The 25,760-nt window shown below is 37.6% G+C and overlaps 1 protein-coding gene across 5 annotated transcripts in view; it reads left to right on the forward strand.

Annotated features, from left to right (window-relative positions):
• CTNNA2 (catenin alpha 2) overlaps positions 1 to 25,760 on the forward strand; it is a 1,099,255-nt gene that overhangs the window by 216,922 nt on the left and 856,573 nt on the right. For all 5 annotated transcript variants that reach the window (XM_019443126.2, XM_019443134.2, XM_019443137.2 and 2 more), the window contains one exon: positions 9,991 to 10,186. In XM_019443126.2, coding sequence (XP_019298671.1) covers positions 9,991 to 10,186 — 196 coding nt within the window. The remainder of the gene's footprint in view (positions 1 to 9,990; positions 10,187 to 25,760) is intronic.

The following is a 25,760-nucleotide window of genomic DNA, read 5'->3' on the forward strand; positions in this document are numbered from 1 at the left end:
TTTTGATGCCAAAGCAAAATGGTAACATTAATTTATTATATAACTTAATGCCCATAAAATAAAGTCAAGCCAGTTTTTAAGGAGAAACTGCAATATTCTTGGTACTAGAGTCATACAGAAGTTTCTGTATAGTATGGAGAATATCTTCCATCAATAACCCTGCGTATACAAAGTGAGTTCCTAAAACTATTCATGGTAGTATTTCCCCATCGAGGTACGTGATATCACCCCAATGCAGTAAAAACAATTCTACCAGTCTCCAGTATAGTACAATTTCTCTCTTTGCTTTTCTGCTTTAATTTAGAATGGTTGTGATTTTATTATAGGTGGAGAGAGAATGGACAGAAGTTCCTTCAAGCAAACTAGATGCTATTTCTCTCAGACAAGTTTTTGGAAGGCAGTGAATCTAGACCATACTCCCCAGAGGTTATGAGAAATGGAGCTCCCCTGGGCTCCTACTTAAATATGAAACAGCATGCCTTTAATAGAGAGTGGGAAAAATGTTAGTTTAACATCCTTTAAAGAAAATTGAGTTTTTCATGAAGAACATATACCAAAAGAGAAGACTACCCTATTTCATCTTGGCTTACAGACACTACTGAGATACTTCTTAGAAAAAGTTTGAATTACTTAAGTACAAGATGAATGGATGATCTAGCTAGCACTCAATTGTATTACTTTATAAATAGCAGCCACTGAAGTCTAGAAAAAAGTGTAATATAGGGATATTTTGGTTCTAAAAATACCTGACACGCTACTATAGAATGTCTGTTTTGGGGTTAATATCTGATTCTACTTTTTGGTATCACATACTTGAAAATAAAATATTGAGGAAATGTGTGCCAAAGCAACCGAGTGAGAAGGTTTGCCTTGTGATTTTATTTAAAGGTTGAAGGTGAGTCTACAAACAGTAATTTAAATGGAACACATTATATAGGCTGTCTTTATAGCAATAATTAACTAGTAGTGGTTCAGGTCTCTTTCAGAGTAAATTAATAAATTCTTATCTTCCAAGTTTAAGAATGCTTGTTTCCAGGTGTCAGTATCAGTGAATGTGTATCTGAATTCTGCATTGTCAATATCAAATAACAGTGGGGAAATTTCAAAAACAGACAATAATTCTCTATTTTACATAAATTGTTCGTGTATTGTTAAAGATTGTCATTTTGGATTCTGACTTTTGAAGCTGTGGAATTATCAATAACTGGTTTTTATGATTTAATTATATTTCTCTAAAATGGGGTTTAGAGTTGTTTTGGGGAAGAAAGACCACTTCAACAAGAAATTCTAGTGTAATAGTTTCTAAGACACGAAAATATTACTGTAGATATTACATGGCTACAATAAGTCCTATATTATCAAGGTCTTTTTCCCCAGAACTAATCTCACTTTGCTGGGCTCTCTTTCTCTCCAATGTGCATAATGTCCACATACCTTACATGTTGTGGAGATTCTGTGCTAAGAAATAACTTCTAATAGAGTATACCACAAGGTGACCATATATCTTTTCATATATTTTATAAGGAAAAGCATAAGCCATATTTAGGCTTACTCTATAATTGTTAAATTAATAATAAGCCAGGTTATGAAGGAATAATTCAGAGAAAATGCCATTTTGACTCATTAGTTGGCAGTTCTTAAAACCTGATATAAGATTTCTCTGAGAAGATTCATGTTATCAAATATATTACCATTTGCACGTTTAACTTGCTCCTATCTTTTAAAAATGTTTTTTAAATGTTTATTTATTTTTGAGAGAGAGAGAGAGAGAGAGAGAGAGAGAAAGAGAGAGAGAGAGAGAATGATCAGGGAAGGGACAGTGAGAGAGAGACTCACAAAATCCAAAGCAGGCTCCAGGCTCTCATCTGTCAGCAGAGCCTGAAGTGGGGCTCAAACCCACAAACCATGAGATCTTGACCTGAGCTGAAGTCAGATGCCCAACTGAGTCATCCAGTCACCCCAACTTTCTCCTATCTTAAGTTAGGTTTTTTTCTTTTAAGAATTTTTCATTTATTTTCAGTTGCTCCTGGAATAAATAATTTGTTTTTGATAATTTTGTTTTCAAACATTTTGCCTCACAAAGTTCTTGATTTTTTTAATATGAAATGTATTGTTCAAATTGGTTTCCGTACAATACCCAGTGCTCATCCCAACAGGTGCCCTCTTCAATGCCCATCACCCACTTTCCCCTCCCTCCCACACCCCATCAACCCTCAGTTTATTCTCAGTTTTTAAGAGTCTGTTATGGTTTGCCTCCTTCCCTCTCTGTAACTTTTTTTCCCCTTCCCCTCCTCCATGGTCTTCTGTTAAGTTTCTCAGGATCCACATAAGAGTGAAAACATATGGTATCTGTCTTTCTCTGTATGACTTATTTCACTTAGCATAACACTCTCCAGTTCCATCCACCTTGCTACAAAAGGCCGTATTTCATTCTTTCTCATTGCCATGTAGTATTCCATTGTGTATATAAACCACAACTTCTTTATCCATTCATCAGTTGATGGTCATTTAGACTCTTTCCATAATTTGGCTATTGTTGAAACTGCTGCTATAAACATTGGGGTACAAGTGCCCCTATACATCAGCACTCCTGTATCCCTTGGGTAAATTCCTAGCAGTGCTATTGCTGGGTCATAGGGTAGATCTATTTTTAATTTTTTGAGGAACCTCCACACTGTTTTCCAGAGCGGCTGCACCATTTTGTATTCCCACCAACAGTGCAAGAGGGTTCCCGTTTCTCCACATCCTTTCCAGCATCTATAGTCTCATAGACCAATGGAATAGAATAGAGACTCCAGAATTGAACCAACAAATGTATGGCCAACTAATCTTTGACAAAGCAGAAAAGAATATCCAATGGAAAAAAGACAGTCTCTTTAACAAATGGTGCTGGGACAACTGGACAGCAACATGCAACATGCAGAATGAAGCTAGACCACTTTCTTACACCATTCACAAAAATAAACTCAAAATGGATTAAAGACCTGAATGTGAGACAGGAAACCATCAAAACCCCAGAGGAGAAAGCAGGAAAAAACCTCTCTGACCTCAGCCGCAACAATTTCTTACTTGACACATCACCAAAGGCAAGGGAATTAAAAGCAAAAATGAACTATTGGGAGCTAATGAAGATAAAAAGCTTCTGCACTGTAAAGGAAACAATCAGCAAAACTAAAAGGCAACTGACGAAATGGGAAAAGATATTGGCAAAGACATCTTGGACAAAGGGCTAGTATTCAAAATCTATAAAGAACTCACCAAACTCCACACCTGGAAAACAAATAATCTAGTGAAGAAATGGACAGAAGACATGAATAAACACTTCTCTACGGAAGACATCCAGATGGCCAACAGGCACAGGAACAGATGCTCAACGTCACTCCTCATCAGGGAAATACGAATCAAAACCACACTGAGATATCCCCTCATACCAGTCAGAGTGGCTTAAATTGATTTTTTTTAAGCTACAGTAGTCATCACAGCCCTCTTTTACTGTAGCTGAGTAATTATGACCAGTGAAGTACTCCGGAGAGATGGCAACAGTAGAATTCACAAAGACTTACTACTCCTATCTGCAAAGTGCATGAATCCAGCAAAACAATGTTCAAGTTGACATTTTTATTTCCAGCTCTTGGTTCAGTCTTATTGGTTTTCTGGAGAGTTCCAACGATTGTTTGATTCCTAGTATTCATATTTGTATAATCTTACTTTTCCAAGTTCCTTGTTATTATGCAATAGAGATCACCTTTCAATCAAGAGTCACTTGGTCAATTCATTGACAAGCTGTTTTTGAGGACTCGTGGTATATCATGGCAGGCAAAATAGGGGAAAGAGTTTACCTGTTACAAGTCATTCCTTCACCTCTCACTTTTTTTTTGCTTCAAATAGACTACTGTTTCTGAAAGTAAGGTCCATAATCCATATATATCATAATTTCATGTGGTGAATGCACAATTCCCTATCCCAGACCTCCCTGAGCAGAAACACTGTAAAATCTAAACATTTGCCTTCTATCAGGCATATTGGTGATTCTTAGGCATGATCAAGTCTGAGAATTGTTGTCCTAAAATTCAGTGCTTCTCAGATTTTAATGTGCATATAAATTACTCGGGAATCTTGTTAAAATGCAGGAATGGAGGGCCTACTTTCAGGACATTGGATGATGAGCAGCCTATACGAGCCTGGCTCTCATGGTTTTATACTCAGATCATACCATCAACACATCTGGAAATAATGGTGCCCATCCACTGGCTGTTGCTAATGTTTTCCATTGGCCAGGGTCCATCGGGACCATCATTATGTCAAGGTCATAGGAGCTTTGACCACTATATCCTTATGTACCAGCTGAAGGATTTCTTCTCTCCTCTAATGAGAGGCAAGAACATTAAAGAAACATTGTAAGTAGAGCTAGAGAGAAATTGAGTTATCCTTCTAGGCTAAGGTTGAATACCCTACAGAAAGGCCTTCTGGATGTATCCAAAAGACGAGTTATAGGAATGGTGGTAGAATACCTTTCCTAACATAGGAGGGAGGGAGATGAAGATAGGTGCAGAGAGAAATAAGTTTAATGATAAGGTCCTTTTTAAAGCTACTGAAATTTGGAGAAGATTATTGCTAAGAGAATTAGCCAAGAGATATTTCCAGGAGGAAGGAAAATTAAGTCAATAGCACTAAATGTGGCAGAATGGTATGATGCAATAAAAATGATTATATTTTGGCAACTTATTGATTACCTTAGCAAGAGATCAGTTTAAGAGGACTCTGCTACAGGAGGTGTGGGAATAAAAGCAAAAGTTAGTGGGCTGAGAAATGAATGGAAAGAGAAAAATGAACACTTTAAATATATGCTCCAAAAATTGGGAGTGACTAATAAAATCTCAACTCTCTAGCTTGGCTTTCAAAGTCTTTCAAAGTTTGTTCCACCACATCTGTCTAGCTTTACTTCCTATATCATTCATACACAACTTTTTTTTCCCAAGGAGGACTGGTCTTTTTACTACCTTGGAAACATTCCAATTCTATATGTGTCAATATTCATGCTATTACTCCTAGTCTCTGTTGCTGGATAGAACTTTATGTTTTTTTCTTTTGTTTTATTTTCTTTTGTTTTCTTTTCTTCTGTTTTCTTCTTTCTGTTGCACAAGAAATGTACTCACAAATTGTTAGAAAGGAAAGGAGAGATTTGGGATCTTATATGACTCTTGGCTTGGATAAAGTCGGTGTGGGGATTAGAGAGAGTGCCTGGTCGGGGTAGAAGGAGGTATAACGTTTAACAGGAATTTCCATAAAATAGCCATCTCTTAAAAGATTTCCCTAGACACTTAATAGTTGGTAAGTATCAGCTACTCAAGACCTAGTTTCAGTCTGGATATCGGACAGATACCTGCAGCCTCAGAGGTCATTGGGCTTCCTCTGTGATCACCACCTTTTGACCAGAATGTGTCCCTGCTGCTTCTGACCTCTCTAAGGCATCCAGTCACAGATTCCATTACATTCTTACATTGAAACTGAATGCAGCATTGGCTTGCATTGGTCGTTTGGATACTCCCCAACTTACTGGAGTGGTAGTGGAGGCATCTGTGAGATTAAATAGTACTTGTGTTCATTAAAAACTTTCTGATTCTTGTTCTTTAGTATATATCAGTTCTTCATGAGTAAGCAATAAATTCCTTTATTCTTCTTATTTTAATCATAGAAGAATGCCATTATATGGAAACCCTAAGCCCTGCGATTTTGTTAATTACAACACATTTACAATACTTTTGTCTTCCCTTTATACTAATCTGATACAAAAAGTCCTGGCATGTTTATTCAGCTTTGAGACCCTTGAATACATCAGATGTCATAAGGCATTGCAGAATGGTAGGATAAAATCATTTGTTGACATTTCCCTAACATTGATGAATACATTTTTATATTAAGATATTTAAATAATGCAATTGAATGAAAAGATAACAGTAGGATACAAATAACACACGTGGACAATATCGAGACAATAGAGAAAATAAATATATTTTAAGATTATTTTATTCTTTAACAGCCTCTCATTCAGTTATAAAGACTAGAAGAAACTACTGAGTTCTAAAGTTCTAAAGATAGGAGCACCTGGGTGGCTCAGTCAATTAAACTTTTGGCTCAGATCATGATCTCGCGATTTGTGAATTTGAACCCCGCATAGAGCTCTGTGCTGATAGCTTGGAGCCTGGAGCCTACTTCAGATTCTGGGTCTGCCTCTCTCTCTCTGCTCCTCCCCCACTCACGCTCTCTCCCTCTCTCTCTCAGAAATAAACAAACATTAAAAAAATAAAAATAAATAAAGTTCTAAAGAGTTAGTGTCGAGAACAGGAATAATTTAGCCTTTAATTTTATGTGAACTTGAGGAAGTTATTTTTCCTATCATGATGCATCTCTAAGCCTAATTTCCTCATCTGTAAAATACCAGAGTAGAACCGACATAGATGGGCTTTAACTTTCACAATTTTAAGTGTAAATATATGTACAGGTCAAGAAGAATAAAAGCGTATAACATCAAGGTGAAAAACGACAGCTTCAAGTAGGAGAAAAGAAAAATGCAATAGTGTAGCGTGCCATAGATTCTTAGTGGGCAGGAGGCAGCTGCGGGGGGCGGGGGGAGGCAGTTAAGAGAGAACAGTCATCTAGTAGGAGAGTAGGACTGAATCAGAGAGTTTGCATAGTGTGGCTAGGCTGAAAATTCCCAAGAATAGTATAATCCTTAAAAGGGTAGCCTTCACCTTCTTATGTACTGTTAGATCTAAACTACTTTTGTTGTTTCCATCCCAAACATGTGACATACTGGCCAAAAAGTGAGCAGTGAGCATCCTGCATATGCACACCCTAAATAACTTTTCTATCCAATTTAATATAAGCATTTTGACTTTCATTTGGAAAGGGAACTGAACTGAATGAAGAGGAATTGTCTTGGATTTCTGGCTGACTTACTGTATATCTGGAGTTCCACTGGTAGAATAATATAGGAATAAATGACATCTTAACATTTTTGTTTTTCCACCCAAGAAAATGGTATGTCTCACTATTATTCAAGTTGCCTTTTATGTTCTTCACTAAAATTGTTTACCATTTTTTCCATCTACGTTTTGTATTATGGTTATCTCTGATAATATCAAGTTACGATTAGGGGCTTCTGGGTGGCTCAGTAAGTTAAGCAGCCGACTTCGGCTCAGGTCATGATCTCACAACTCACATTGGGCTCTGTGCTGATAACTCAGAGCCTGGAGCCTGTTTCAGATTCTGTGTGTCTCTCTCTCTCTGCCCCTCCCCTGCTTGTGCTGTCTCTCTCTCTCAAAATAAATAAATATTTAAAAAACCAATTTATGATTATTGTGAATAGGATATTTAAAACTACATTTTTTTATTTGTTACTGCTGTAATATTAGATATTTTTATTGTTTATCTAGTATTTAGCCACCTTGTCCTTTGCTCTTAGAGTAATTCTAATAGTTGATCTTTTAATTCTTTTATGTTTTCTTGATATAGCCATATTATCTGTAGGTAGTAGCATAATTTAGTGTTTACCTTTCTAACATTTGTATCTTTTCTTTTTCTTTTTTTTTAATCCAATTTGTTGAGATTGTCCTCCAATAAAACACCAAATAACAATGGGGAGAGTTGACAATTTTTCTTTACTCTAAACTAAGTTAAGACATGAGAATTTATGGAACCCATCACTTCCCCTGTATTTTTCTCTTTAATCTCATCATGGTCTTCTACTCATGAGCAAATGAAAGCTTTGGACTGAATTAATTTGCTTCATTTGAAAGTATCACATTTTTTGTTGGGAACTTCCTGGAAATGTTCCATGTTTCTTTTATTTACCATAGAAGTAACACTTTATACGGACTTGTTATTATGAGCATGCCTAAACTATGTTTATGCAGTAATGCATCATGCGATAACAGGAGAATTGAAATTTGTTTACCTTTATAGAGGATGAATCGATGATATAGTCATTTAGCTTTTGATAGATTCACTATCAGCCTCTATTCCCCCAAATTGTCAATATAGCTAAAGTTAACAGCTCCTTAGCCCCTCTGTTGTTTTTAATTTGAGAAGACTAAAGACATAGATCACAAAACTCAGAATTGCATGTAAAATTAAAATAGGAGTGAGAACAGGAGGATTTTCCTCTGATAATGAGCCTCGCCTAATTCAAATTTTTGAGGTGTTTGCAGTATTTGCTCAGGGGCTTCTGTGTTTATGTCCAGTATTGGCTGTTGGGGAGTTGAGGGTCCTGGAAAAGTAGCGTGTTACTGTGTTGGAGTGTATCCTTATTAAGGAGAACACTAAATAGTAACTTTTGTGACAGGCCATCTTTCCTCTGATGTTCGCCTCAGTGTGGGTGGAACTGAAAAGACTATAATGTTTTATGGGCTACGTACACATTTTACAGCTAACTATCGTTCTCTGACAGTCCTATTCTTAATGAGGTTACCTTTCTTTTTTTGTCCAGTGTTTGTACTTAAATGTCCTTATAGAGTTTCTCTTCAATTCACCATATCTAATTATTCAGCAATCGAGAGAGAGCTAAGGATGACAGTTCCCAATGCTACCTTCACCACGTCTTAAGTATTGGTTCTACTCGTTTTCATCATCTTAGCTCACATTTATTCAATATTTTTTTTTCCTTCTGGTGTTATCTCTTGCCCTATAAAGTTACTGGACTTTAACTGTGACTTTGACTAATCACTTTGTTTGCTCTTGGATTGGAGTAAAATAGCAGAAACAAGCATTTGGAACTTTTCTCTCGTCAAGCTTTCTTTGTTTTTTTTTAAGTTTTTAAAATTTTTTTATTATTTTTTTTATGTTGCTAGAGAGACAGCATGAGTGGGGGAGGAGGAGAGGAGCAGAGAGAGAGAGGGAGAGAGAATTCCAAGCAGGCTCTGCACTGTCAGCATGGAGCCCAGTGCAGGGCTTGAACCCACGAAACTGTGACATCATGACCTGAGCCAACACCAAGAGTCGGACGCTTAACCGAGGCGCCACCCAGGTGCCCCTGGTCTAGATTTCTTGATAATCTCCAGCAAAATCTTGAATCTGCTAACCAGGGCAAATGTCAGTGAAAATAAACCACAGTGCCCACATTCTTATGAAGCTGATAAAAAATACAGAGGCCAAGATGACTCTCAACCTCACTGAACAGAATATGGAACCAGTTGTATTCATTTCACTCCAAAACTTCTCACTCTGGTAGAAAGCAAAGGATCAGAAATTTATAGGAGATAAGTTGTTTAAAAGATACTAAAAGTTTTTCTAGCAAATTAAATGGCTCTAGTAATGTGCTGAAAGAAGTTTGGCAGTTGAGATATATATACAAATTATGATACTTAGAAAAGGAGTGATAATGAAAATCTAATTTCAAGTCTGGAGATTTTAGCTGGTTAACCAAATGTTGAGACTGAATCATTTGGTTCCCTCAGATCAAACTTACCATTTTGTTTTTATAAGATAAGATCAGAAATAGCAAAGCTCTTCAAAGTCCTTGGTAAGTGACATGTAAGTAATGGGTATTGATGGCCCACCCTTTATTAACTGCTCTTTCCCTTCTGCCCTGACTTTTGGGACTCAGGACTAGCTGTTGGTTCCCTTGAGTCAGTGCTCAAAGGCAGTTGAACATTGGCTCTCCTTTTCTTGCCTCCCTGAAGCTGGTTACTCCCGTGTGCACTGTCTTCTCCATCTGTGAAAGCACAACCTTCAGTGAACTGGAAACCGAGCTACCAGAGGGTCTACTCTTCCAACTTATTCACATACTTTTTTTTGTTTGTTTCTCTATGAAATAAATGGCTCTTTATTTCTATGCTAATCCATATAATTACTTCCTTTCCTTCAGTTTAGGTGATGTGCTGTGCATTCATGATTCAATAAACAAGGGGTATTTAAAAATGATGAGATGATGATATGATGCTTCTAGACAATTGTGCAGAGTAGTTTTACAGTTTTTCTTTCATATTTAAGGTGACCACCCTTGTCAACACAAGCAACAAAGGCCCATCTGGTAAAAAGAAAGGGAGGTCAAAGAAAGCCCACGTGCTGGCTGCATCTGTAGAGCAAGCCACTCAGAATTTCCTGGATAAGGGTGAACAGATCGCTAAGGAGAGTCAAGATCTCAAAGAAGAATTGGTCGCTGCTGTAGAGGACGTACGCAAACAAGGTAGGAAGACTAATATTGTTCAAGAGGGATATATATTTATGTGCAAACAATGGATTTATCTCTAGAATCAATGCATATTTTCTCAGGGGAGTGTGTTTTGTGTTTCCTCAGTATCTGCGCTTGTCATTTTTTATATTTGCTGAAATTAGGTGCATAAACAAGTAGATATGTTTTCTGTTGTGGCAGCATGGCACAGCTACAAACGCTTCCTGTCTGTGTTCCTTCCAAATTTTCCAGTTGTTTTCTCTTGTCAGATGAACACAGACTCTTGTGTTAAACTTAGGCTCTAGAGAGGACAGGATGAGAAAACCTCATACATACACAGTCACTGGGAACCCTGGATTTTAAAGATGAGGGAGGAGAGATTGTAAAGCAGTGTAATAAAATTACTGTTGCTCTGTACGATTTCCAAATTTACATTTTCAGTTCACAGCTAGCTAGCTATCCATGGATCAATCAATTATATAGCTAGCTAGTTAGCTATAATGCAATTGTTTTCAGCATATTTAAATTTTTTCACTGTGGTACAAGTAACATAAAGTGTACCATTTTAACCTTTTTATAAGTGTATAGTTAGTAGTGTTAAGTATATTCACATTGTTGAGTAGCCAATCTCCAGAACTTTTTCATCTTATAACACTGAAACTCTATACCTACAAAACAACACTTCTTCATTTCCTCATTGCCCTAGCCTGTGGAAACGCGTATTCTACTTTCCTTTTCTATGAATTTAATGACTCTAGATACATTATATAAGTGGGATCATTCAGTATTTGTGTGTGTATGTGTGACTGGCTTATTTCACTTAGCATAATGTCCTCATGGTTCATCCATGTTGGATCATGGGTCAGAATTTCCTTCATTTTTAGGATTGAAAATATTCTAGTATATGTATATAGTACATTTTCTTTATCTCTTCATCCACTGATAGACATTTGTGTTTATTTCACCTTTTGGCTATTGTGAACAATTCTGCTATGAACATGAATATACAAATATCTCTTTATTTTAGTTCTTTCGGGTATATACCTCGAGGTGGAATTATTGGATTATATGGTAATTCTATTTTTAAATTTTGGAAGAACCTCCTTACTGTTTTCCATAGCAAAGGCACCTTTTTACTTTTCTACCAACAGTGCACAAGAGTTCCAATTTATCCATATCCTTGCCAACACTTGTTTCCTTTTTTATAGTCTTCATAATGGACATGAGGTGATAGCTTATTGTGTTTTTTTAAGTTCGCTTATTTATTTTGAGAGAGACAGAGACAGTGCAAGTTGGGGAGGCGCAGACAGAGAGGGAAACAGAGAATCCCAAGCAGGCTCTGCAGTGTCGGCACAGAGTCCTACACCAGGCTCAAACTCACAAAACTGTGAGATCATGACCTGAGGCTAAATTGAGTCAGATGCTTAACTGACTGAGCCACCCAGGCACCCCTCACTGTGGTTTTGACTAGCATTTTTCTAATGACTATTTATATTGGGCATCTTTTCATATGCTTCCTGGCCATTTGTTTTTCTTTGGAGAAAGGTCTATTCATGTCCTTTGCCTATTTTAAAATCAGGTTGCATTGTTGTTGACTTGTGAGCATTCTTTATACATTTCAGATATGAACCTCTTATACAATAGTGTTTTACAAACATGTTGTCCCTTTCTGTAGGTTACCTTTTTCATTCTGTTGATTATATTTTTTGATACACAGATTTTAATTTTCATGTGTCCTATTCAGACTCTTGGGTTGAAATGCTAAGGCACTGTGAAAGCAGAACAGATTACCCCCCAGCCTGGCCTCCCTCCTGCATTTCTTACCTCAGTAAGAGCTCTACATATGTATCCAGTTACATATTCCAGAAATCTTGATATCATCATTGTTATTGCTCTCTCTTTCCAAATATAGTCTATTGCAAAGTCACATAGATTTTTAACTCGAGAATATCTCTTAAATGGACCAATCCCTCTCTTAATTATTCAAAAGCACCATGTTTTACCTGCCCCTGGGCCTTTATACATGCTGTCTTCTTTTACACAGTTACAGTTACGGATGGCTCATTCTGCACATTCCCTGTCCCAGGGAATGCTTTCCTGACACTCCTGTCTTACTTTTCTGTGGCTTTTTGCATAGGAGAGTTTAATATCTGTGGAGTAACTTGATTGATAACTTTCTACCCTGCCACACTACAAATGAATAAAGATCAAGACCAGACCATGTCTCTTTGACCGTTGCATGATCTGTGGTTCTTAGTAGTCATTAGACTTCAACAAATATTTGTTGAATAAATGAAGCAATAGAGGAATAAATGCTCTATCCCTTTTCTTCTTGTAAACCTGCCACTTTTTAAAATGCACAGATGGGTATTTAGTTCCCGGAAATACCCAACCCTCCTTCTACACCACTACCATTTCTCATGCTGCCATCTTCTTCCCCATCTTCTCCCTGCTAAAAGTTAATTTCATTTACCTACACTAATGTGAATTGTTATTTAATATAAAATGTTAAATTTTACATATTTCATCTAATGTGGATGGAATATATTTATATATGTGCTTTAACAACATGAAAGCTTTCAAATTTTCAAGTGCTATTGAAGACTAGTATTCCTTCTGAATTGCAAATGTACACTGTTTGTTTTCATGCATGCACAGCCTGGATACGTTTTTGGATTTTTTGTTTGTTTCTTTGTTTTTTGGCTTTTTTTGTTTGTTTGCTTGTTTGTTTACTTTTTTTAAGGATGATTGCCATATAATAAATTGCATGCATTTAGAGTGCACAATTGTATAAGTTTTGGCAAACGTGTACGCTGTAAAACTATTCCCACACTCAGGATAGTGAAACCTATGCCTGGTAGAAAGAGTTTTGATTGATTGGTTCCTAGGATGGTTTCTCAAAGCATTTATCTTGCATGGTGATATATTTTTCCTTTTAGATTTCTCAACAGTCTCTTAGTTTTCCCTTATTTTTTCCTTGCAATTGAGTTTTCACACATTCTGTATAAATTAATATTTCAGTTTTCTCAAAGCTTATATAAGAAATGCTATTTTTTTTGGATATGATATAATAACGAACATGGTTCTTGGCCAGCCTGTCCAAGGGATATGAGAGTGAGAACTTTTAAAGATGCTAGTTTAGGACAGCTTACAGTGGTGGATCTCACAGAGGGTATTTTAAACTTTCTGTATATTATCCATTTCTTATTATAGAAAAATTATGCCTCAGAAATGATGCCTATGTGTTAATTGTATAAAGCTCAGCTACCACATGTCCCTTCTGCTGAACAGTGTCAAATTTAAGGAAACAGTGCTATAGTCTGCAAAATAACAAACATTTTATAGTCAAAAGCTTCAGAAGTTTTCTTTTTTCTGTTTCTCTCATTATCAAATATCACTCACTGTCAAATAGACTTCAGATGCCTGTCATGTGTGAGAGATGCCTCTCATCCCTGACAATGAAGTCCTCGAGCTCTCTCCTTACATGCCTGCGCCCATGGGCTCTCCTGCCTGCTCTCTGCCCCTTCTCAGTCTTAGTGTATAATCCCTGTAGCCTATCTGGCTTTGCCCATTTTCCCATTGTCCTTATACCCAGATTTTATTCACAAATGAGAGCCTGAGTGAATTTTCAGAGAGGGTAAGGAGATCGAGGGGAATGCTTAAGTATTAGAGGACTATTTAGTTATTGGAAACTTTGAAACATAGTATCTTTCCTTCCATCATATTCACAAATTCATAAATTATGGAAATCCTGACACTGAGAAATAATATCCTCCTCTAAAGTGGCCCTAGTGTCTATATCTGCTCACTTGTCAAATGATATGTAGTTTAGAACTAAATCTATTTGAGGTAATCTTTTACTATTGAATTGTTTTTGCTTTTTTAAATCAAATGATCAGAAGTGCTGCCACTTTCTAAAAAAAAAAAAATTTCAGCATGAGTCAATGCCAAAAGTTTTAATATTGTACAACTCATTTTCAAATTTTTAATACAGAACCATTTCCTTTTTTTTGATTTCACTACATTCATGATTGTAATCACTGTAATCTGGCAAGATTATATATGAAATTATCTACTAATGCCAGTATTGTTTCCCATGTGGCTAGACTTAGTGTTGTTTGAATTTCTTTTTATTTTTTTATTTTTTTTTAATGTTTATTTTTGAGAGAGAGACAGACAGAGTGCTAGAGGGAGAGGGGCAAAGCAAGAGAGGGAGACACATAATTTGAAGCAGGCTCCAGTCTCTGAGCTGTCAGCACAGAGCCCAATGTGGGGCCTAAACCCATGAACCGTGAGATCATGACCTGAGCGGAAGATGGACCCTTAACCGACTGAACCACCCAGGTGCCCTTGAATTTCTTTATCATTTGAAAAATTAACTAGGCTTTTAATTAACTACGCTGCATGCCAGAGTCTTAAAAGTACCTAGTATGAATGTGACAGTGTTCTTCCCTAGAATATTCCAGTAGAAGACTTTCCTGTACTTTTAAGTTCTAACCCACAAAAAGAAGTATATGAGTACACTTATAATAGGACTTATGTTAAAAACAAGTAACAAAAATAAAGCATCAAAATATAATAAAGGAGATAAATCATTGTGCTCAAAATCTAGAAATCTGATATTTTAGACTTAGGTAAATATGGGATATTTGGGTGTGTGTGTGTGTGTGTGTGTGTGTGTGTGTTATCATAGCTAAAGGAATTACATGTATGTATATTTTCTTCCTAAATTAAGTTTAAACTTCATCAGGATAGGAACAATGATGTGTATATATTCCTTTCTACTCCTAAAGTACCTAACATGGTCACTCTAGCACATTGCAGGTGATACTCGGGGGGAAGGAGGCTCTCATGTCAGCAAAGCAGCCTTGCAAGTCAACAGAATACCAGATGTTTGGTTAAGATACCAGATTTCTAATGTTACTTTGGCCAAAAACTATATGATTTAAGCTAAGTCAGTTAACCATTTGAAGGCTCAATTTCTCCATTTTTCAAATACAGAGAGTAATTGTTGCATTTTCCTCACTGGGTTGTTTAACATAATGAAGTCACAAAGATTTTTAAAAAAATTAAACGCTATATAGATGTCATAGCATATTTATTAATTATTTTAAAACCTTATTTATTGGGGCACCTGGGTGGTCAGTCGGTTAAATGTCAGACTTCAGCTCAGGTCATGATCTCACTGTTTGTGAGTTTGAGACCCATATCAGGCTCTGTGCTGCTAACAGCTCAGAGCCTGGGGCCTGCTTCAAATTCTGTGTCTCCCTCTCTCTCTGCCCCTCTCCTGCTCGCACTCTGACTCTGTCTCTCAAAAATAAATAAGCATTTTAATTGATTAATTAATTAATTAAAGTTTATTTGTTTTGAGAGAGCATGCACATGCACAGGAACAGGGGAGGGGCAGAGAAAGAGAGAGACGGAGAGAGAGAATCCCAAGCAGGCTCTGTGCTGACAGCACAGAGCCCAAAGCAGGGCTCGATCCCACTAACCACAAGACCATGACCTGAGCCGAGATCAAGAGTCATATGCTTAACTGACTGAGCCATCTAATAAATATCCACCCCTGAGTATATTTATTAATTAATTATAATTTATCAAATCAATCTGTGATACTTATGGCAATAGCTCCCCTTCCTATCACTGATGTAGCATCAGTGTAGCATCCTATCAGGATGCTGTAGAGGTGAATCAGCATCTAGTAGTCTCCCAGAAGAGGATCACGTAGCTCAGTGTGGCTTGGAGTCGGTGGTAGTTGTATGTGGTCCTAGAAAACTGTGTGATTTAATATTTGTGCAGCCAGTGAACCATATGTAGAAAAGCTCCTAATGAGGAAAGCAAAGGGAGTTATTCCAATCATGTCTTTATATTGAAGCTCTGGGCCAAAGCAAGCTTGGAACAGAGAATGCCAAAATATTTTAATGTTTACCACCAAGACCCTCCTGGACTGGAAACTCTTTCTGAACTATGGACCAGTCTGGGGTTCTTAAATTTCAGTGAATATTAATATCACCTGGGAAACTTCAAAATCTTGGTGGATAGGCCTTACTCTCATGAATTAAGTCAGAAACTGTCAAGTAGGACCCAGGCATCAAGGTTTATAAAGTTCCCCAGGTGACTAATTCACTTCTTGCCCAGTGTCTCCACTTGGATGACTCATCAACCCCTATTAGTCAGCTAGTGTTTCACATTAGATAGTGGATGGAAGTCACTCATTTTAGAAGGCCTGTGAGCTTGTAGTTTACATAGAGTTAGAGAGGTGAAATTTGCATAGGAGGAACAGCCTGATATTCTATATAAAATGATGTCTTATAATGCCTAACCTTCTATAGGCACTCAGAGAATATGCATTAAGTATGCACTAGGGAGCCAAATCTATAGGACGGTTAATATTTAAATTGCTGTTGGAAAAGAAAGCCATGAAGCCAGAATGTGCAAGAAGGAAAGTATGTTTAAGCTGAGCATGGCTTAAAAATTTGTTCATGGATAACAGAGTAAGCATTTCAGGTTTAAACAACCTGAATTTTAAAGGTGAAGAGATAAGAATGACGTTGATAATTGGGGGATGGATAGAAAAGCCCTAATTTGATGAGAAGTTTCATATTTAGGCATAGTTAGAAATATGGTAAGATGATAGGAAGGGACCACTGTGGGAAACATTTAGGAACTAGGCTGTGTATAGACAACATGTTGGAAGAAAGATTGGAAGGAAGGAAGAAAGCTAACTGATTGGTTCCTACTTATTTAAGTGATATTTTAGTGGATTATTTTAGCAACTTCATGAAAAGTTGACGAAAGCAGAGAAAGATTGGATTCAGATTGCTTAGACAGTATTACAGTATTGCAGAGAAGACAAAACAAAAATACTTTGAGGTTCTAGGATTGAAGTGGAGGCAATAAGAACAGAAATAAGAAACTAGATGTTACAAACCGTGAAAAAGAATAAAATATTTTCCATTCATTGAGAGGAAGAAAGAAGAGTCAATATTTATTTTTGGCTCTAGACAACTTATTTGGGAGACCTAAGGGGTGATAGGAATGGGGAGACAGGACTGACTTGATTTTAAACATTGATGAATGGATGAAAGGAATTGCCTAGCAGATGGTTCATGCTTTGGGAATGGAATTTTGGAGAAACAGAGAAATTTGGACATATTTTGAGTTGATAATTGAAGCTTTCAGACACCTTTCTTTGAGTACTTGCCAATAGATATAGAGAGAAGAATAGAAGGATGTAGGCTTAGTTTTGGATGGAAGGTTCAGTTAGGATTAGAAGATAGGATAGAAATAGAGAGGAAAGGCATGCTCTGAAATGTGATCGTACAGCAAAGATAATACAGAATCCTGAAATTCAAAGGAGTAGAATCTTTTGCAAAGGAGACAGTGATCTAGACTATGGAATGCTGTTGCAGTTAAGTCAAATTCTTCTGAGGTCATGGAGGATAAGTAATGAGAGCATGCCTTGGTTTTGCTAAAAGGTGTCATTAATTTCATTTAAAAGTTTATTTTCAGGAAGCTGAAGGAAGAGACTAGATGGTGAAGTATTGGATGTAGGCAAGAAAGCTCACCACACTCTTCTTTGGTCATCATTGCACTATGTACATCATTGAATTTTTGCTTCTGTGGGTAGTCTGGTACTCAGGTGAGGGACCATATGTTAGCATTATTTTGTGTATCTCTGGAGCTTGGCACAATGTCTAGCATACAGTGAGCACTTATGGTGTGATTCCAAAGATTGTCACAGTCTGGAAGGAGAAAAATAGAAGAGTGGCTGGAGAAAATATTAAGGACAAGCAAAGAATATGATTGTCTACTTCTTCCTTATTCTGTTCAGCCCAAATCAGAAGTATCATAGCATATACAAAGAGAGAGAGCCATTGGTGAGAGCAGTTGTAGATACAAGGGGGAAAGCTCAGGTTGGTTGTATGAGATAATGCAGAAGGAGCATTTCTTTATGTAGAAAATAAGGTAGAGAGGAGAGATGTACCCAACAATGGGTTTTATAGAAAAGATTAGAACCAAAGTAAATTGGATGAATCTGTCTCAATTATTTTGAACAAAAGAGGAAGTGGTTTTAATGGACCATGTATATCTAATATTTGATCACTGTTGTAGATTAAAAAAAATGTTTGTCTGTTACTGGCATCTGTGTGGGTCTCTCATGTTTCTAAGGGATTTATTGATTGAATACAACTGATTGTTACTACAGCTGAAAAGACCAATTTATAACAGGCATAATCGTCTAAGGATTTTTAAATTTAATTTGTTTATTTGGTATGTACTAGCATCTGCTAGAAAAGGGATGTTCACATATTGCCTTTATGAATCTTCTGTGATTTGAAATACATCCAAAAGCTGTGCTTTTAATGATAGGCAGTCTTCTTCATATTTGTCCACTAAGCAGCTCCATTCAATGGGTAGCACAGCAACTGATTCTATGCCATCCCATTTCTATATTTCCACACCCTCTTGGGCCATGGAGCAGTTGCTTGGGTTTTCTATCTTCAGTCAACAGCATTCTCTGGTTGTCCACTTTCTAGGTGGTTACAACAAATAAAAACAATTAAGACATGACCCAACCACCGAGATATGCCAGGCTGGGATATAGATAGAGATGTATATGGCCCTCACCCAACCTTAAGAGGAATCTCATGGAGCAAAGTGACAAGAAGGTACAGATAAAAGAGGTAGCATCTTAATGGAACCATTTTTTAAATCAGACATGGTCAAACCATTCACTGCTCATGCAGGCTTTTGTTTGGATACAACCTCAACTGTTAAGTGTTATGGTGATATCACATTAATTTTTTTTACCTAATCAATATTTACTGAGTACCTGATGACCAATGGACTGAGACAGACAGAACAAGGCAGAAAAAGTAGTAAAGGGAAAGAGAAAGGTGTCCTCACATCTCTGAAGAGAGAAACCTTTTGCCTCCTGAAGACTTAGACTTTCTCTTTCCCCATTCCCTTTGTTGTTGGAGTGTGATGTCCGTGGAATGAGCTGGTTCAACAGAAACTCTAGTTGTTATCAACTGTGTGAACTCCCTACCTAAGATCTGGTCAAAAACCATTTCCCAGGCCAGAAGCTTTTACTGTCAGATAGTCCTATCCCTCTTCCTTACTTGCCCTATTAGTAGGTAAAACAACACAGTGTGGGGAGGAGCAAGGCAATGTGCTCTGTCCTGGAGCACTATTCAGAGAGGTCAGCTCTGTAAGGAGAAGGACAGCTGCGGATATTGCAAGGATTCTGCTACTCCTGAGTTTATCTTTTTTCTCAGGACAATGGTCTCCCAAATATACTTCTTCCAAGTATCCCTTGCTTTATGCCTCTATTCTTAGTACCCTGAATACTTGGTATCCTAGAGATATCAGAATTCCTTTCCTGTGCTATGTGCTGACTCGTCACTGCTGCTTGACTACCCTTGTATGAGTGGTATGTTACTATGTTCTAAATGTAGGGTCCTATTGGTTATGGGGTGAGATTTCACTCCTGTATGATTGGATGGCTAGAGAAGCAGCTCTCCACTGAAATGGAGCATCTCCAGGGAAGAAGAGAATTTTAGGACAGAAATGGAGATTCAAGAGGCAAATCCTAGAGAAGAGAGGGAAAGAGCACTCATTTCTCTCTCTGGGTCTTGCTTCTTTGAGCTTGGATTTTACTGAGTGTAGATCCATTTCCTTAAAAACTAATATTGGGGCGCCTGGGTGGCGCAGTCGGTTAAGTGTCCGACTTCAGCCAGGTCACGATCTCGCGGTCTGTGAGTTCGAGCCCCGCGTCAGGCTCTGGGCTGATGGCTCGGAGCCTGGAGCCTGTTTCCGATTCTGTGTCTCCCTCTCTCTCTGCCCCTCCCCCATTCATGCTCTGTCTCTCTCTGTCCCAAAAATAAATAAAAAACGTTGAAAAAAAAAAACTAACATTATCAAGTAATGTAATAAAGTGCATGTTTATTAGATGAAACAAGGGCATACCTTGAACTTGGAAAGAGAAGTGTCTCTTCAGTCTCAGACTCAGGGAAGATGAGTCATGTATCTGGTGATGGTCTGCTGTGTCCATGCACTCTTGCTGCTTACTGTTCTTTGCATGGCGCCTCCTTGCCTTCTTTATAGAGGCTTCTTTCACAGGTGTTTCTCACAGTGAAGTTTACAGACCACTTGTTTTAGAATTGCCTATGGGAGGATAGGTGATGTCTATAAAAATTCAAATTCCTGAGCCTAGCCACAAACCTAGATTCAGTGCAGCAGGGGTACCATTAGAAATCTTTATTTCCAGCTAGTAGCCAATCTTATGCTTCCAAAGTTTGGGTATCACTAATGGTCTAAGCTTACTACATCTTTATACCATCTTTAATTAGTGTAAGTCTTCTTTTTTTTTTTCTGTTGGAAAGGATGTTATCCAGGAATGAAATTAATTTTCAGAAGCTTTAATATCATAAGTGAAAAACAGATACAAGAAACCTAGAGATACATGCAATGACAAAAAAAAATAAAAATAGGTTTGATATGAAAAGATCATGAAGAAAAATGCATAAATATGAAAATGCTATGCAATTTAAGGTTTATCTTAATGCAAATTTTAACATTTGAAGTAGTTTTAACTGTTGCATATGTGGGCAAATAAAATGTATTTGTATGTCAAAGTTTGCCCTAATTGAGGACCCAGGAATGTCCCATGTCAACCTGGAGCCACTTGTATGGCTGTTGTTGCAACATACTGGGAGATGAGGACAGATTATTCTTTCATATGATCCCTCTTTCTGGAGTTCTAAGCTTTTGAAAATGCTATAATCCTTCAGGAACAATAATAAAAGCAATAGCTTCTATTTATTTATTGCCACTCGATTTGTAAGACACGTGGTATATATTCTGTCAGCATTATTTTGTTAGTTATTTGAAGTATTATTTATCCATATTTTGTATAAGATGATATAGATCCTGAAAGATCTCCATATACATTAACTGACTAGACCAATTAATTCAACCAATTTTTATTAATACTATGTACCTCCTCTATTCTGGGGCTGGGAATATAGAATATCAAAGAAAGAAAACAGACATTCTCTGCCTATAAGAATATTACATTCTGGGGCACCTGGGTGGTTCAGTCAGTTAAGTGTCTGACTCTGGATTTCAACTCAGGTCATGATCTCATGGGTTTGTGGGAGCGAGCCCCACATCCAGCTCTGTGCTCACAGCATGGAGCTTGTCTGGGACTTGATCCCTCTCTATCTGCCCTTCCCCTGCATGCTGTTGAACTCTCTCTCTCGATCTTTCAAAATAAATACACATTTAAAAAAAAAATAGTAAGAAAGAATATTACATTCTGATATGAGACTGATAATAATTTAAAAATTAAGCAGGCTGTAGAAGTGAAATTCAAAAATTGAACAACCACTTAGCATAACACCCTCTAGTTTGATTCATGTAGTTGCAAATGGCAAGTTTTCATTCTTTTTGATTGCTGAGTAATACTCCATTGTATATATATACCACATCTTCTTTATCCATTCATCCATCAATGGACATTTGGGCTCTCTCCATACTTCAGCTATTGTCAATAGTGCTGCTATAAACATTGGGATACATGTGTCCCTTCGAAACAGCACACCTGTATCCCTTGGATAAATACCGAGTAGTGCAATTGCTGGGTCGTAGGGTAGTTCTACTTTTAATTTTTAGGAACCTCCATACTGTTTTCCAGAGTGACTGCACCAGTTTGCATTCCCACGAGGAGGTACATCTTTCTCTGCATCCTTGCCAACATCTGTTGTTGCCTGAGTTGTTAATGTTAGCCATTCTTATAGGTGTGGGGTGGTATCTCATTGTGGTTTTGATTTGTATTTCCCTGATGAGTGACGTTGAGCATTTTTTCATGTGTCAGTTGGCCATCTGGATGTCTTCTTTGGAGAAGTGTCTATTCATGTCTTTTGCCCATTTCTTCATTGGATTATTTGTTTTTTGGGTATTGAGTTTGATAAGTTCTTTATAGATTTTGGATACTAGCAGTTCTAGCAGTTTTTTGGTGGAATCTTTTGTCAAGTCATCTGCAAAAAGTGAAAGTTTGACCTCCTCCTGGCTGATTTGGATGCCTTTTATTTCTTTGTGTTGTCTGATTGCTAAGGCCAAGACTTCTAATACTATGTTGAATAACAGTGGCAAGAGTAGACATCCCTGTCTTGTTCCTGACCTTAGTATGGAACTAGAGGGTATTATGCTAAGTGAAATTACTCAGTCAGAGAAAGACAAATGTCATATGACTTCACTCATATGAGGACTTTAAGATACAAAACGGATGAACATAAGGGAAGGGAAGCAAAAATAATATAAAAACAGGTAGGGGACAAAACATAAGAGATTCTTAAATATGGAGAAGAAACAGAGGGTTACTGGAGGGCTTGTAGGAAGGGGGGTGGGCTAAATGGGTAAGGGGCCTTAAGGAATCTACTCCTGAAATCATTGTTGCACTATATGCTAACTAACTTGGATGTAAATTAACAAACAAATTAAATTTAAAAAACAATGGAACAACCAGGGACACCTGGGTGGCTCAGTTGGTTGAGCATCTGATTCTTGATTTCGGCTCAGGTCATGGTCCCACAATTTGTGGCATCAAGCCCCGTGTGGGACTCCGAGCTGACAGTGCAGCAGCACCTACTTGGGATTCTCTTCTCCTTCTCTGCCCTTCTCCTGCTTGTACTCTCTCTCTCTCAAATAAATAAACATTTTTTAAATAAAATAAATGTACATCTATTTAAAAAAAATAAAGGTTGGGACATTTGGGTGGCTCAGTTGGTTAAGCATCTGACTTCAGCTCAGGTCATGATCTTGTGGTGGTTCCTGAGTTTTGCCCCGTGTCTGAGCTGTTAGCTCAGAGCCTGGAGTCTGCTTCAGGTTCGGTGTCTCCCTCTCTTTCTGCCCCTCCCCTGCTCAGGCTCTGTCTCTCTTGCTCTCTCTCAAAAATAAATAAACATTTTAAAAATAAGAGAAAATAAAAATGGAACAACCAAAAGTATGATGAATGCAAGATAAATTGACAAGTTGAGTTAAAATTTAAAACTTTTGCTCTGTGACAGACAGTGCTAATAGAATGAAGACAAGCCATAGATGGGAAGAAAATATTTGTAAGTCACATATCTGTGAAAGGATTTGTACCCAAAAAATATGAAGAACTCTTAAAATTCAACAATAAGAAAAGGAATGACTGGATTCAAAAATGGGCAAAGACTTGAATAGAAGGTATATAGACATCGACTAAACTTACGGAAAAATTATTCAGCATCATTTGTCATTAGGGAAATGCAAGTTAAAACAACAAAGAGGTTTTACTGTATATCTACTAGATTCAATAAAATCCCCCAATTGACAACACCAAATGCTGGTGAGGATGAGAAACAGCTCTTCTTTCTTCAAATGAGAAATTATACAGCCACTTTGGATGACAGTTTGGCAGTTTTTTAAATAAAATTAGGGGCACCTGGGTGGCTCAGTCGGTTAAGCGTCCAACTTCGGCTCAAGTCATGATCTCATGGTTTGTGAGTCTGAGCCCTGTGTTGGCTCTGTGCTGACAGCTCAGAGCCTGGAGCCTGCTTTGGATTCTGTGTCTGCCTCTCTCTCTGCCCCTCCCCTGCTCATGCTCTGTCTCTTTCTCTCTTTCTCAAAAATAAACATTAAAATAAAAAAAAAATAAACAAAGAGTTATACAATATTTCAGTCTCAGTCCTTCGTGTTTACCCCACTGATATCAAAAATCATGTCTATACAAAATCACCTAACCTTATTCTATTAAAGAAAAACAATAAAACTTATTTAGAATAATCTTAAATTTATAGAAAATTTGCAAAGACAGTTCAGAAAATTACCATATATCCTACATCAAGTTTCACCTGGCATTAACATGCAACATTGTTATGGTATATTTGTAACTAATGAGCCAATATTGATACATTATTAATTGAACTGAGCACAATAGGAAAAACAACGAAAAAACCACAACAGGCCATTCTGCTGATGTGCTTAGTGAAAACGGCAAGAACAAACACAGTGTGGATGTTGAAATATTCTTGTTCTTACGCTGACTTACAAAGAGTGATAAATTACACATCTTTATGAATAAAATGCAGAATCTGGTTTAGAAGATTGCCAATCCAGGACTATTTCCTTTAATACCCTTTATTGAGATCCCTATTTGTCAAGCTGAAGTAAAAGTGTTCTTGCCTTTCACAGAAAAGATTTAAAGAGGCTTACAAGGATATACAAGACATAGTAAGAAAGAAATAGAAATCCATGGAAAAGGAGAAAGAAGGACAAGGTCAGGGACCAGAGAGAAGCCAGAAAAGTGGCTAATTCACATATACATCAGTGACCAGGCATGCTGTGCTGTGTATATGTATCCAACCCAGAGTGGGCAAGGTAGCAGAAGGAGCATGAAGGGGGATGGTGAGGAGCAGTTTTGTAGTGGACCCAGAGCCAAATTCCAACTCTGCAAATTCGTATGCTGCCTGTGTTGTGTGACTTGGGCAAGTTACTTATCTGCCCTGCACCTGTGTTTGTATGAGTGAAGTGAGGCCAATCAGACATACACTTTGAGGACTGTTGTGAAGCATAGATGGTGGATGCATGTAAAGTGCTTGCACCAGACCTACCACACTCTAGGTTCTAAAAGCTTGGTGGCTAGGGGCGCCTGGGTGGCGCAGTCGGTTGAGCGTCCGACTTCAGCTCAGGTGACGATCTCGCGGTCCGTGAGTTCGAGCCCCGCGTCGGGCTCTGGGCTGATGGCTCGGAGCCTGGAGCCTGTTTCCGATTCTGTGTCTCCCTCTCTCTCTGCCCCTCCCCCGTTCATGCTCTGTCTCTCTCTGTCCCAAAAATAAATAAAAAACGTTGAAAAAAAAATTTAAAAGCTTGGTGGGTATTGCCTTTACTATTGATTATTACTGTTACTGCACTAGCACTAACTGGGCAACAGACTGAGCTCTTATGCTTTCTAACTGACCAGTTGTAAATGTAAAGTATTACGATATTTTTAACCACAAAATTAAAAAAAAAAAATCAGGTGGATCACTAAATCAACTCCATTTCATTTGAACTCCAATTTGTTTTAAGGGAAATTCCTTAAACAAAACACCAAATCCCAACCGTGCACAAAAAGGAAATATTTTACATTACCACATAAAGATAAGGAAACCTGGTCATCAAGTATTTCCTCGCTGATAGCTAAGTCTGTAATTCCGTAAAAATTGCAACTGACAAACATCTTGAAAACCACGGGAGAAGATTGTCCAAGATGAAGCTGATTTACTGATACATCTCTAATTGTGAGCTATGCCAGCAACCTGATGCAACCCAGGTCATCATCATTAGCAGCAACCCCTCTAAAACTGAGACTGAGTGAGCATGCTTTTAGATCGAATTCTGCTTTTGAAAAGAAAATAAATGGGCAAGGCAAAAAGCTTGTAAAACCATGCTGAATCTTGCTAAGTGAATGCTAATATAAGGTCTCAGAGGACTGGCCCTCTGGAGTGACTTACCGGCAATATGGAAAAATCAGACCTTACAATAAATTATGGTGATGCCCTCCAAGCATTGCAAGGCC

Source organism: Panthera pardus, unplaced genomic scaffold (assembly GCF_024362965.1).
Source record: "Panthera pardus isolate Hobbes unplaced genomic scaffold, ASM2436296v1 HiC_scaffold_25, whole genome shotgun sequence".
Taxonomy (NCBI): domain Eukaryota; kingdom Metazoa; phylum Chordata; class Mammalia; order Carnivora; family Felidae; genus Panthera; species Panthera pardus.